At 37.6% G+C, this 14,870-nt stretch overlaps 1 protein-coding gene and 1 long non-coding RNA gene across 2 annotated transcripts; both read left to right on the forward strand.

Moving 5' to 3' along the window:
• Positions 1–2,876: 2,876 nt before the first annotated feature.
• LOC102292080 (carcinoembryonic antigen-related cell adhesion molecule 6-like) lies at positions 2,877–10,671 on the forward strand. Its single transcript, XM_042217398.1, has 7 exons — positions 2,877–2,962; positions 3,219–3,542; positions 4,045–4,323; positions 5,082–5,345; positions 6,858–7,130; positions 7,287–7,544; positions 10,559–10,671. Exons 1-7 carry the CDS (start codon positions 2,920–2,922, stop codon positions 10,666–10,668), a joined length of 1,551 nt encoding a protein of 516 aa, XP_042073332.1. The 5' UTR covers positions 2,877–2,919; the 3' UTR covers positions 10,669–10,671.
• A 1,996-nt stretch (positions 10,672–12,667) lies between these two features.
• LOC121813556 lies at positions 12,668–14,565 on the forward strand. The gene is made up of 3 exons (XR_006053766.1): positions 12,668–12,698; positions 13,087–13,118; positions 13,668–14,565. It is a non-coding gene; the product is annotated as an uncharacterized LOC121813556 (long non-coding RNA).
• Positions 14,566–14,870: the final 305 nt, after the last annotated feature.

Consider the following 14,870-nt stretch of genomic DNA (forward strand, 5'->3'; position numbering starts at 1 on the left):
GAAGGAAAATCTGACTTTTTGTAAAGAGACCACAAGTTATACTGAACATCTTAATTTTGAGATTTACTTGCAAATGCCACAAAAACAACAAGAAGCTGTTGTAACAAAGCCATTAATTAAATATCCTTGAAGTGTGTAGTTAGGAATGTTCAACTATCAAACTGACCAAAAATCTACTGACTCAGTATGGTGAATGAAGCTCTACTTAACAAAATGCAGTGTCAGTTTCATGCACCAGAAAACTTGCAGGATGCCTTCCTCAAGTGGTGCAACTGTGTTAGTGGAAGATGTAAAACTTGAAATGTTGCTATAAAGACGTCCAGATGTCCAGTCACATATATAAAAAATCTCAAAAAGTTAAATTAATCTGTAGAAAATAAAGCAAGTCTGAAAAGGTCACGTTATTTTCATTAGAGGTTTTATTGGGAAAAAAAGAAAAGAAAAAGAAGCACACACAGCAGGTTAATTCAAGAAACAAAACTGACACTGACAGATTCATGTACATCATAATTCAGAAACGGGTAGCCAACAGGGGAGCCAACTGAAGCAACCTGATCAAAGGCTTCCCATATTTCTCCTGTCTCCTCTGTCCTACATCTGAAATCAGTCTTGAGAAATGTGTCCCAAGTCCTGCATCCGGAGGAGAAAGGAGACAAGAACTATGGGGTTTAATTGGAATAGATTTAAACTGACATTCAGAAGGAAGCACTCAACTTTCTTTTAAATGTCTTTTGTTTCCACTCTTCTCTCTCTATATTCATGAAGAACAAATCAGAGAAGTAAGAAGAGTTAAAGTCGCACGATGAACAATTAACGACCAATGAACAACAACACAAAGGACGAGGAAAACTAAGCATTCCTATAGAAGCCCTGAGAGAATTATAAGGATCATGGCACTGCTCTCCTACTCTCATTTAAAATACTTTTGTACAAACCTGCTTCTTCTCTGATCCATGTTATCTGAGCAGAAAAATTTATTTCTGTTTATAATATTAAGGTCACATTATGATTAAACATAAACTAGAAGTATTCAACAGATGTCTCATAAAGTGAAAAACAAAGAAACAATAAACAAAGTAAAACTTTAAAGTCAGTGTGAGCAGACAGTTTTTTCTGCCACATCAAGCAGTGAGAGCTCACCTGTGATGGACCCAAAAATGAAGAAGTATATCACAAGTACATCAGAAAATGTTTCCATTTCTAAAGCAGTCCTTAACTCTTTGTCTTTTCCTTTGCTGATACCGGTACATGAATGTTCATTCAATATATGGTGTCATAAGGAAGTAATGTTGTTATTCTGAAAAGTTAAACTTCATGAACTTGTTAATCATTAATAAAACCTTCTACTAAATGTTTGTGTCAGATTCTGTTCAGTCACATTAAGCTTTCCTTCTGTACTGTAACAGCTAGTTACAGGATGTGTCACTTGGAAGAATTTAACATGATTTATTGTCAGAGAGAAATTAATTGATCTATTTTGGCAATTAGGCTCCAATGACCCATCACAGCAGTGATAGAATTCAAGACAGGAACGACTGGTATTTGGTTATGCCAAAAAGGGGTTTCCGGTATATGGCCAATCAAGATTTACGATGTGGTGGCATTATCGTGACTCATTTTTGGGGTTTTAAGGAATTGTTTTCACTGTGTGCAGTGTGAGCAATTTGCATGTGGTTGGTTTGTAGTGCACGTTGTCTTCTGGGAACTGTACTGTAGGTCACGTCCTCTCAATCTTTGTTTGAAATCTCCATTTTGAGTGTAAGTTGTGAAATAAAGTTTCTGATCTTGCCTTCTGTGATGGTGTCTTGTTTTTGGTTTTCTGACATATCACAACTTGGATTATTACAGTATTGAGCCTCTTACCCTGGGACAGGTGGGACAGGAACAAGCTCTGTGACTCTGTCGGATAGTCGTTATGATCCAAGTCATAATTTTGTGTATTGAGGGGGTGCTGTTATTCATTTTCTCCACTGTTTTTTTTGCTTATGTAAGTTCCAGGTGGAAGTTGACCATTGGTTTGGGAGACTGAATGGGGCTGGCTATTAATTGGGACTCGTCCAGATCAGCTATGCCCTGGCTATATGTACTTCCAGCTTCTAACAAGGCTTTGTGTGTTTAGCTGTGTGTTGTTGTGTGACCAATTTTCTGCACTAAAAAAAAAACAAGATTAATTAATTTGTACATATTGTAAATATTGCAAATGATCATTTTGAAGAGAACAGACCTGGTTTCCTGTTTAGTCTAGGGAGGCATTTAAAAGGCCTGTATTGTGTATTTTGTTTTGGTTATGCCTGCCCTGAAACTCTCTACCTTAAAAGGAAAATAAATGATTCTGTTTTATGAAATAGAAATTTATTCTTCCTCTAATGTTGGCCTCAGGGCATGCTAGACACTATTTTGCCTTGCTTCATCGTCTTACTCAGAATTTTAAATACTCACAAAAACCTATCAAGATTTTGGCTCAGAGTTTGACTTTTAGTTTTGAAAGCAACATAAATGAATTGTTCCAACATTGGCTGCATTCTGTTGATAGTTTTAGGTCATTTTGGATGGTTATAAAATGTTCTCAGTATCTTTCTGAGTATTTTTAACTAAACAAATGACTAGGACTGTGGCATGCAGTGAGGAATATATTACTGCATAGTGATTTGTTTTCTATTGATCAATTAAACTGTGTGGGATAATCGGAAAAACATCCTGTGATTGGACATCAACATCTTCAAAGCAACATTTTAAGTTTTACATCTTGCACTAACACAGTTGCACCACATGAGGGAGGCATCCTGCAAGTTTTCTGGTGCATGAAACTGACACTGCATCTTGTTAAGTAGAGTTTCATTCACCATACTGAGTCAGTAGATTTTTGGTCACTTTGATAGTAAAACATTACTAACTGCACAGTTCACGGATATTTAATTAATGGCTTTGTTACAACAGCTTCTTGTTTTTGTGGCATTTGCAAGTAAGTCTCAAAATTAAGATGTTCAGTATAACTTGTGGTCTCTTTGCAAAAAGTCAGATTTTTCTTCGGTTGTTCGCCAAGGGCTTAGAATAGCAACAAGTCACCGGAAGCAACAGCTGGTTAACAGTTTTAATAACCACGCGATTATTGAGCGATTCCTGAAAGTCGACCAGAATTATGTGCAGTATTATCTGGAAAAGCAGACATTAGACTTATGTTTGAGTAACAACAGCACTTTGCTATTCTTCTCCCGCAGGTTTCACTGAAGGAGATGGTTTGTTGCCTGATGGTCCTCTGAATGCAGCTGTAGGAGAAACTGTGATGTTCACTACAACACTGTCTCCAACAGAGAAACCGTTTCAATCTGTGAACTGGAATGTTAATTTCTCTACAACTATAATAACCATGATTAACTCAGAAGAAACTATTGCACCTGAGTATGAAGGCAGGATCACCTTCTTCCCATCTACTGCGTCTGTGGAGCTCAGGAGTCTCACTCTGGATGACACTGGAGATTACACTGTTAACATTATACAAGATGGAAAAGCCCAGCAGGGTCGTACTACTCTGTTGATATACGGTGAGCAGATGTAGAAATTCAACAGCTTAACTGTTTTTGCAATATTTAAACAAGTTTACAATATATTGAACATGTAAAAATACCTGTAATGATTAGTACGTTTATGTAACATCTCTACTCTGCAATAATGCATTCTTGCAATAATTCATCTATTTCTTAAGACTGTGATAACAAAGACTTTTAAAAAGTGGCTGTAAGAAACTGAATGGCTTATTTATTTTATAAGGTAGTATTGACCCCCGTACTATAAAAAACGAGCTGAGAACTCAATTAATCTAATTTATTCTGTTCAGAATAGTCACTTAAAAGGAGTTGATATTGTCAGTTATGTGAATTTAAGTATTTGAAGGTTGTGGTTGGTACAGTATTTCTTTTAAGGTTTATTTATAAATATATTGTTTCTATTTTAGGTTTAGCTGGAATTGGATTTTTTGTCATTTTACTGCTTATTTTCTATTGTTGATGCCAACAATAAAACTATTTTGTGGTTTTTCTTTCACAGTGAAAGTCTCCAATGTGTTGGTAACTTCCAGCAGCACAGACTTGGTTGAGTTCAGTGCTTCTGTCTCTCTGTCCTGCTCTGCCTCTGGATCCTCTCTCTCTTTCCTCTGGTTGAACGGCAGCTCTGAGGTTACAGCAAGTGACAGAGTTCAGCTCACTGATGGAGGCTCCAGTCTGACTATAATCAATGTGACCCGCTTTGACCAGGGACCATTCAGGTGTCGTGTGTCCAATCCTGTCAGTACTGTTACCAGTGATCCAGTAAACCTCTCCATCAGCTGTGAGTTACTGTGATTTGTTTTTGTTTTTTTAATTATTAGGTGATTTAAATTACAGTTTAAATCACCTAATTCACAGTGCAGTTAGTTTCATTTAGATGGTTTTGTTTTCATACATTACAGAGTAAGTAGATTTTTTTTTTTATTGTGATATAATGTGGAATGATCTGGCTAATAATGTCACAGTTTCACAATAAGCCAAACTGAATGGTATATACCAGGGTTGGGGTTGTCATACAGAGGCCTGTGGGCCAGAATCAGCCTGACAAAGATTCCCATCCGGCCCATTGGATGGTTTTGGAAAAGGTGAAAGAGGACAGAAATTTTGGACTATTAACTGTTATTCTTTTTAGGGTTTACACCTTTTTATTAAAGAACTCCTTCAAGGGCTTTCACAATACACCAAAGTAATTAAATTACAGATTTCTGTAATTTTACACATTATGTCTTACATTTTAAACCCAGAGTCAAGCTGACAGACGTCTTTAATGTATTACGCTTCATGTCTTTATCATGTGAAAAATCTTAGACATGCTGTTGAAAAAGCTCTTCTTTGTCTTATACTACGACAGCTCATTGATAAATTGTGTAAGTAAACTTCTCTACACTGGCTGACATTGGAGTTTCACTGGTTTGACCTACCTAAAAGCAAAGTAGACTGTATGTGGCCCACAATATAAAAAACATTGAAATCCCTGCTGTATACCTTTAAATGTTTCATACAGTTAACTTTAACTTTTCTATGTCCCTCTACATTTAGATGGCCCAGAAAATATCAATTTGATGTTATCTCCACCACAAGGATACTTTGCTGAGGGGTCAGACATCAGCCTCACCTGCTCGGTTGGATCCAGACCTCCTGCTCAGTTTAAGTGGTTTCTGAATGGAGATCAGCTGTCTGATACTGAAGAGCTCAGACTGATGAACGTTAACATGAGTAACAGTGGAAACTACAGCTGTCAGGCCTTTAACAACAAAACTCTGAGATCTCAAACGTCTGAGTCTTCAGCCATCACTGTGCTGGGTAGGTTTGATTTATTGTTAATGTGTGTGATTCATGTATATATTTTTGACTAGAGCTATATTCAGATAATAATTTCACACATATAAAAATATTTGTGGAGATAAACAATACAGAAAAACAATTTTCAAATAAAATGGTTTCCTCATATACTACAGGCTTTTGACATATTTTCTCACGCAGAAAACAAATGGGGCTGATAGAAAAAAGAAACTCAGTCAGAGTGAAGGATTTACAACAAATCACCCTTTAACACAACGAAAATGTAATGAAAAAGTTATTATGCACTTTTTCACGTGCACTTTGACTGTGATGATTTTTATTTTAATTCAATTTCTTGTGAAGTTGAAAAAAAACTTAAGGTAGATGCTAGCAGGCAGGGCAGACATGAAAAGTTATAAGTGTTCGGCATAGTATACAGGAACATCTGTGCTGAGTATAATCTCAAAATCCTGAGGCCAAATTGGGATCCTTAGGATATTTGAGAATAACCAAGCAAAGATCCTGTGGAACTTTCAGATACAGATGAACAGGTGATGGCTAACCAACTGGACAGACAAGTGGTGGACACGTAGAGGAAGACAGCCGTAGTGATAGATGTAGCAATTCCAAGTGATAGCAAAATCAGGATGAAGGAACATGTGAAGCTTGAGAAATACGGGCTAATAGAGGAGTTAGAGAAGGTGTGAAGGGGGAAGGCAACAGTTGTCTCAGTGGTAATCGGAGGACTCGGGGCAGCGACCCTTAAACTGGGCGAGTGTGTCAAGGCAATCGCAGGGAAAACATCCAAGATCTCTATCCAGAAGATCACAGACCTAGGAACAGCATCGATACTACGCAGGAGCCTCAAGCTACCAGGCCTCTGATAGAGGACCCAAGCTTGAAGAATATAAAACCACCCACAGGGCTGAGAGTGGACTTTACTGTATTCATGTTACAATCTTACCACCCCTGCCTCCAACTCCACATCTTCATAAACCTTCTTATAGAAGTAGTATCCTTGGCACCACAAAAAGACATAAATAAAAAGTCTCTCTCTCTCTCTTTGTCATTGTCCTCGTCATCTGCTCACAAAACATCAGTTATATTTAAATAGGGTAAAAAAAGTGTCTGGTATCACTTAGTATTAAATTGGTATTGGAGAAAATAGCCAAATTAAAAGTGTCCGGCACATTTAAATTGAATATTAGATGCCTTGACCTTGAAGGTGAAGTTGTATGAAAATGTCAAACAGTAATAAATATTTTTAGTATTAGATTATATAACTCTAATTTAGTGTTGATCACTATCCTGCACATTATTCTTATTCATTATTACCATACCATATCTCAAGAGTTCTCCTCATCTCTGTGGTTTTCTTTGGTGTTTTTAATCTCATTATTTAGATTTTTCAGTTGTTCTTCTATTTCACCATCACTGATTTTAGTGTATAAATTTGGTATTCAAATGATCATCTACTTTTGTTCTTGTTATCTTATTATTTTTGTTCTTAATTATTATTTTTTTGTCAAACAGAGGAAATATCAGGTTCTTCTGTCAAACCATCAATAAACCTGCCAGTTGAGGGAACATCTGTCAGTTTAACCTGTGAGGCTTCTGGCTCAGTCTTTACAAGGAACTGGATGAAGGATGGCTCCGAACTGACCCCGACTGACAACATGATCCTTTCTGACAATAACAGAGTGTTGACCTTTGACACTGTGAAGAGGAAAGACAATGGAGAATATTTCTGCCAGATCAGCAACCCCATCAGCAGTGATGAAGCTAAATACAATATGACTGTTAATTGTAAGTAACATCCTGGTCAGTCTACACTTCTTGTTCATTCATACAGTAAAAAAATTTCAAACTTTGAATGGTACAACTAATATGATATGTAGTCTAGTAATGCAGAAATTTAAAAGTAATGAACACATAGATTTTGTTTTTTTACCTGTTTTTCAGATGGACCAGAAAATGTTCAAATCAAAGGTCCAAATAAGATAAATATCAAAGGCACCTTAAAACTGACCTGCTCTGCTGAATCCACACCAACTGCCAGATTCACCTGGTTCTTAAATGGGACAGAGAAACTCACCAATTCAGCTGAGTACATTAAAGAAGAGGTTGAACTTTCTGACAGTGGAAACTACACCTGTCAAGCCTGGAATAATATAACTAAGAAAACATCATCATCAGCTGTGCATGGACTGACTGTAACAGGTATCTGCATGTATTGATTCTCTTGGATTTTTTAGATAGCTTTAACTGTCATGCCCCTAATAGGCTTCCTAACATTTTCTTAGAGATCTTTGATACTAACAAGATTAAGATGAATTAATAATTAATCTTTCATCTAAAAAGGTTAAGATTCATTTCAAGCTCATGAGACAACAGTGTTTTTAATTACAGAATCTATCTATCTATCTATCTATCTATCTATCTATCTATCTATCTATCTATCTATCTATCTAAATGACTCTGATGTGGTGTGAAGTGTTATAGTTTGCTATTATATTTTTGTCACTGAGTAAGTTTCCAGGTTTTGTAAAGATGAGATGTGATAGAGCTCTTTTGAATCCTTTACTTTTATGTTTATTGATATAATAAATTCCATTTACAGTTTTTCTCAGTCGCTTTGGTGCGTTCCTCAGAACACCATTAACATTTGCACAGCAGTTAGTGCATTTCCCAAAACAATTAGTGCAAACTGCAAAACCTAGTGGATAGCCTGCAAAAGCACGTCACATGCACAGAATTGATTATCCATACCTCAAAAGCAAGTATCCATGTCAATGAAACTGTCAGTGCCATCAAAATGAAAAGTCTTGACACCATCTTTATGAACAAGATAGTCAAATGGCATTGTCATGTTTCCACTATGACAGTTTATAATTTCAGTGTTTCCCATTGCAAAAACAATTGGTGACACCTGAAAATGCTGACGACAGCACTATGGCCTACCTGTACAGCCATCTGAAATGTGCAGTAAAGTCACTGTAGATGTTATGGGAGTCTTGGGAGTAACTGAGACACTGAATACGTACGTTTCACATTTCCATTGTGTAGAAGTGTTTGTAATCCTACAGAATTGTGCAAAAGAAAAATATGCTACAGTCACTTGTTCACTGTAGAATACATGTAAACATAAAATCACCCATTTGGTAGAGCTGTGCACTAATGTGAACAATAAACAGCACATGTAACAGTACAGTAAATCATTCTGGCACATCCAGACGTTCCTGTCTGTCTGGCCACATATTTTCATCTACATCACAACAGATGTTATCCCTCGCAATGCAGCGAGGAAAGTATCTCCTGGAGTGGCGAATCCATCCTCTGCAGGACCCTGCTGTGATGTCGTCACATGCTGCATCCATGGCTGCTAGCAGGGCCATTTGCTCATGTGGATGCCGGTCATAAACTTTCCACCTCCAGGCAGAGAAAAACTCCTCTATTGGATTAAGGAATGGGGAATATGGAGGGAGATATTCAACCAGAATTCTGTCATGTGCTGCAAACCACTCTCTGACCTGATGGGAGTGGTGAAAACGGACATTATCCCAGACAACAACATACTTGCTGAGTTGGCCTCCACCTCTCTCATTCTCAGGGACTAGGTCCCTGTAAAGAGTGTCTAAAAATGTCAGGAGATGTTGGGTATTGTATGGACCAAGAAGGGGGATATGGGTGAGGACGCCGTTGTCTGAGATGGCTGCACACATGGTAATATTCCCTCCGCGCTGACCAGGGACTTCAGTGGTTGCCCTCTGTCCAATGCGATTTCTTCCACGCCTTCTGCCTTTGGCCAGATTGAAACCTGCCTCATCAACATATATGAATGTGTGCAGTGTTTCCCTGGCTTCCAGCTCCAGTACACGCTTTAGAGAGAGACAGAAATGCAATGTCACAATATGCCTGTGTACAGTAACAAACAGTAATGCATGCATTTGGTAAAACACATTGTAGAGTATGTGCTGTGGAATTGCAAGTGTACTGCATGAAACTACGAAGTACTGTAAAACAGTTTGCAGTGCAGAACATAGAAGACCAGCTTTACCTGCACATACTGGTGACGGATCTCCTTCACCCTGTCACTGTTTCGTTCAAATGGCACTTTATACAATTGCTTCATGTGGATTTCATTTTTCTTGAGTACTCTGTCAATTGTTGAAATTGAAACAGATTCAATATTGCCAAATACCGTGTAATTCTCTATGACAGCGCTTTGTATTTCTCTCAGCTTTATTGCATTGTTTGCAATGACCATTGCACAAATGGCTTCTTCTTGCTGTGGTAGGTGAACTTTTTGTGAAATTGCAAATACAGTACAGTAACATGTGATGTGTCTGAGATGGCACAGTACAGTACAGTGTATTACTGTTTGCATACCTGTTTTCCCTACGGAATGTTTGAATGATTGAACTGACAGTAGTTCTTCCAATATTGGGTTGCACCCTTCGACCAGCCTCCTCCATGGTGAGGCCGTGATTGACAACATGGTCCACAATTGTAGCCCTTATTTCATTAGGAATCCGCCTATATCTGCCTCTTCTCCCTCTTCCCCTTCCCCTTCCTCCCCGCATCCTCACCCCTCTTCCACGGTGCTGACCTTCCATTTTGTGTCACAGAAGTGTAGAAATGGTACACACTAGCTCCTGCGCAGTTTATATATGCTTGCCAATTGGGGATTCACAGGATTCATCCATAATTGACAGTGAACAAGTTGTTTGTCATTGGTTACAACTAAACTTTCACACGCCTCCTCATGAGTGACAGCTGTAATTCACCTGAGATCAATTGTTCAATTTCGGAGACATTTCCAGGAACAATGATACAGAAAGGTATAGGATTTGCTTGACAGATGGCCAATATTTGGCATGTGATAACTAGTTCAACAATTTTGTGTGTGATGACTTAAGCAATGGATGTATGACTATTAGTTTTATTGGGAACGACTATTCAGCATCCATAGGTATGATTACTTTTGACTGACATGACATAAGCAAATGGAAATGTCAGAAAGCAGCAGGGAAATGTATGGAAGCAACTGATTCATGTCCAAAATCATTTGCAGTTTGTTCAGAGAGAGGAGAAATTGCTACTATGATGTGCACAAATGACTGAGTGTTGTGGAGGTTGAACTAATAGTTATGAGAATTTCAATTCTGATCTGAGAAACGCACCAAAGCGACTTTAAAAAGCAACAATATTTATTGCTTTTTGTACATTCCCAGAAAAATCATCAGGATTATCTGCTGGTGCCATCGCTGGAATAGTAATTGCATGTTTAGTCCTTGTTGCTGCAGCTGTTGGTGGCGGATACTACTTTTATAAGAAAAAGTAAGTTGGAAACAGGTGGACATTTTTCTAAAAGTGCACCATTTTCTGAATGTGCATTGTCTGTGTGGTTTTAATGATTACTGCAGCTTTAATTTGACGAGTCTTATTGCTACTTCTCATGGGGACACCGAAATTGTATTTGAAAATATTTTAAAATTGATTATATGTTTTATCAGTATTTGTCATAAGAATGTCAGTTAAGTAAAACACTTGAAAAACTTGAAATAAAAAATAGTTTGGACTTACTGATTATTATTTCTTTTGAACAGGGACTAAAAGTATAAAAAGAGTCAAACAGCATCTCAATTTCTAGTAATGTTGATAATATACAGGGAGTGCAGAATTATTAGGCAAATGAGTATTTTGTCCACATCATCCTCTTCATGCATGTTGTCTTACTCCAAGCTGTATAGGCTCGAAAGCCTACTACCAATTAAGCATATTAGGTGATGTGCATCTCTGTAATGAGAAGGGGTGTGGTCTAATGACATCAACACCCTATATCAGGTGTGCATAATTATTAGGCAACGTCCTTTCCTTTGGCAAAATGGGTCAAAAGAAGGACTTGACAGGCTCAGAAAAGTCAAAAATAGTGAGATATCTTGCAGAGGGATGCAGCAGTCTCAAAATTGCAAAGCTTCTGAAGCGTGATCATCGAACAATCAAGCGTTTCATTCAAAATAGTCAACAGGGTCGCAAGAAGCGTGTGGAAAAACCAAGGCGCAAAATAACTGCCCATGAACTGAGAAAAGTCAAGCGTGCAGCTGCCAAGATGCCACTTGCCACCAGTTTGGCCATATTTCAGAGCTGCAACATCACTGGAGTGCCCAAAAGCACAAGGTGTGCAATACTCAGAGACATGGCCAAGGTAAGAAAGGCTGAAAGACGACCACCACTGAACAAGACACACAAGCTGAAACGTCAAGACTGGGCCAAGAAATATCTCAAGACTGATTTTTCTAAGGTTTTATGGACTGATGAAATGAGAGTGAGTCTTGATGGGCCAGATGGATGGGCCCGTGGCTGGATTGGTAAAGGGCAGAGAGCTCCAGTCCGACTCAGACGCCAGCAAGGTGGAGGTGGAGTACTGGTTTGGGCTGGTATCATCAAAGATGAGCTTGTGGGGCCTTTTCGGGTTGAGGATGGAGTCAAGCTCAACTCCCAGTCCTACTGCCAGTTTCTGGAAGACACCTTCTTCAAGCAGTGGTACAGGAAGAAGTCTGCATCCTTCAAGAAAAACATGATTTTCATGCAGGACAATGCTCCATCACACGCGTCCAAGTACTCCACAGCGTGGCTGGCAAGAAAGGGTATAAAAGAAGAAAAACTAATGACATGGCCACCTTGTTCACCTGATCTGAACCCCATTGAGAACCTGTGGTCCATCATCAAATGTGAGATTTACAAGGAGGGAAAACAGTACACCTCTCTGAACAGTGTCTGGGAGGCTGTGGTTGCTGCTGCACGCAATGTTGATGGTGAACAGATCAAAACACTGACAGAATCCATGGATGGCAGGCTTTTGAGTGTCCTTGCAAAGAAAGGTGGCTATATTGGTCGCTGATTTGTTTTTGTTTTGTTTTTGAATGTCAGAAATGTATATTTGTGAATGTGGAGATGTTATATTGGTTTCACTGGTAAAAATAAATAATTGAAATGGGTATATATTTGTTTTTTGTTAAGTTGCCTAATAATTATGCACAGTAATAGTCACCTGCACACACAGATATCCCCCTAAAATAGCTAAAACTAAAAACAAACTAAAAACTACTTCCAAAAACATTCAGCTTTGATATTAATGAGTTTTTTGGGTTCATTGAGAACATGGTTGTTGTTCAATAATAAAATTATTCCTCAAAAATACAACTTGCCTAATAATTCTGCACTCCCTGTATGTTTATTGATATATTGATTATTATTAATACTTAATATGTATTGACTATATCATTGTTATTTGGCAAATTTTTATATGTGTAATGTAGTCATAAGTCTTTATCTTTCTCAACAGAGGACCTCTGAAGAAATCTACAACAGGTTAGTGTGTGTGTGTGTGTGTGTGTTGGCAGCTAGTGGCTCAGCAGATAAAGTGGGTCATCTGCTAATCAGAAGGTTGGTCATTTAATCCCCAGCTCTTTCTGTGTGTGTTTGAGTGGTGGCATTAAAGCATTAAAAGACAAAAATAATGACAACAATAATAAAATGGTATATGAATCAGTTAATGCAGCCTGTACTAAAACTGTACTGGTTGTATTGGGATCAGTTTATGGTGAAACTTAATTAATTTACATGTCTTAATTTACATGCTGTGTTATTCTCAGTTTTTGTTAAGTTAATATTACCCCTGCTGAGTACATGTAAAGGAATTATTGCTTCTCCCTACATTTAACTCCTGTTATTATTATTATTTGTTGTTGTGTTAAAGGAGGCCAGGGAACTGCAGCTTCCTCAAATCAGGTAAAAGTTGCTAATTCCTTTAAATTCACATGAGTATGCATATACCTGAGTATATGTTTAAGGAAACAATGTTTTCATCCCTAAACCCATTACTTAAATCATTCACAGAAACATCAGATGAATTAAAACCAATATTCCTCAAATCAACTATTTTCTTATGTTTATAAATTTTGCTAGAAAAATTATCACAGATTCATAATCTTGGAGTTTTGAGACACACTTATGGACTATAGATTAGTCCATATATAGTTTATATAGACCGATTAAAAGAGTATGCCTCCTAACATACAGCTAACACTTGTGTACCTTAGGCTCAGCATCAGACTTTGAACCTTGTCAGACTTTGAGTTAAACCCAACTTAACAGCTGGATACAACTGTCGGGCTCATGGTTGTGTTTTTCGTAAAATTAGCCATATATGTGTTTAATACTTAATTTATTGCAATGTAACTGAATGAAAGTTGGATCTTAAAGAGTCTAAAACAAATACGATAAGACTCCCTTTATTTCACAGTTATAATCTTATTCTACTCTCTGTTTCCTCTGTAGGAGTTGAACTATGCAGATGTCAGGTTTTTCCCAAAGAGAAATGATGGGAGAGTTCAGATGGGGGTACAGAGTGAATCCTCAAATTATGCTCAGGTTCAAGCGAACAGCAGGGCTCCTGCAGCATCCTCCCTCCCTACATATGATGCTCACATGCACCACGTGAAGAGGCCCGCCCCTCAGCCTGATCCTAATGCTGCAGAAACCTATGCTCAGGTTCGCGTACGCTGAGTGTAATGGATCTGATAGATTCATATCCAAGCCGGCCAGAAGCAGTCAATCTCACTCCATTTATTGTGGGCTAGCTTGGACTTGAACTCGTGAGTCAAAGCACTTTAAAAGTAGTCAATAATCAACCAGCTCTGAAGTTTATTGCCATGGTAACAATGTTTCCTTATTACTTTGAGTAAACTGCATATCATAGTGTTCCTGTTCTTATGTTCAGCATTTTCTTTGTACAGTGCAAAGTGCAGTTATCTGAGCAGTGATATTCTTTTTATTTGATTCAGATATTTATCTGTCACTTTTGTCATAATATATTATCATGTGATTTCATACAAGATTTGTGGCCAATAGTGAAGTAGTAATTTTTTAAAAGCAACACTCCTGGATGCTACTTGATGATCAGTGTGACAATTCATTACTTCATTATCTTAGTGAACTGTAAAGGTGCAGCAATTTAAAGATTTAAATGAAATCTGCTTTATCGTCCCTGCAAACGAAAGGTCAGCAGTGACAATAACTAATAATGCTTCTGTTTAAAATCATTTGAATGACTCCAGACTTTCAAACATTTTCTGGTGCTATTGGGCAGGTTTGGGGAAATCATCCATTGCACACTAGACAATAATGTGGATAACATTTCAGAATAATACTACATCTTTTTTTTTTTTTTTACTTACTCTGATAAATAACAATAAAATGCTTTATATAGGCACGCTTTATCTTTGTCAGGGTTTACATAAACATGAGGGAACTGTAGATGTTTTCCTGGGACAAGTGAACCTGTGTGATGAGTATAGTTAATGATATGTATGATAACAGTGAGCTACTTTATCATTTAAATCCCTTCAACATGCCTAGATGACTTCATCTTCATAATTGTCAACATGTTTTTTATTAAGATGTGTGCTAAGTAATGTATAATGTGCTATGTGGGAATTGCAGGGTTTATTTTTTTTTTTTTTTTTTTTTTTTTTTTCCGTA

This window comes from Haplochromis burtoni, unplaced genomic scaffold, assembly GCF_018398535.1.
Source record: "Haplochromis burtoni strain Fernald_Lab_line unplaced genomic scaffold, NCSU_Asbu1 Contig_1908, whole genome shotgun sequence".
Taxonomy (NCBI): Eukaryota; Metazoa; Chordata; class Actinopteri; order Cichliformes; family Cichlidae; genus Haplochromis; species Haplochromis burtoni.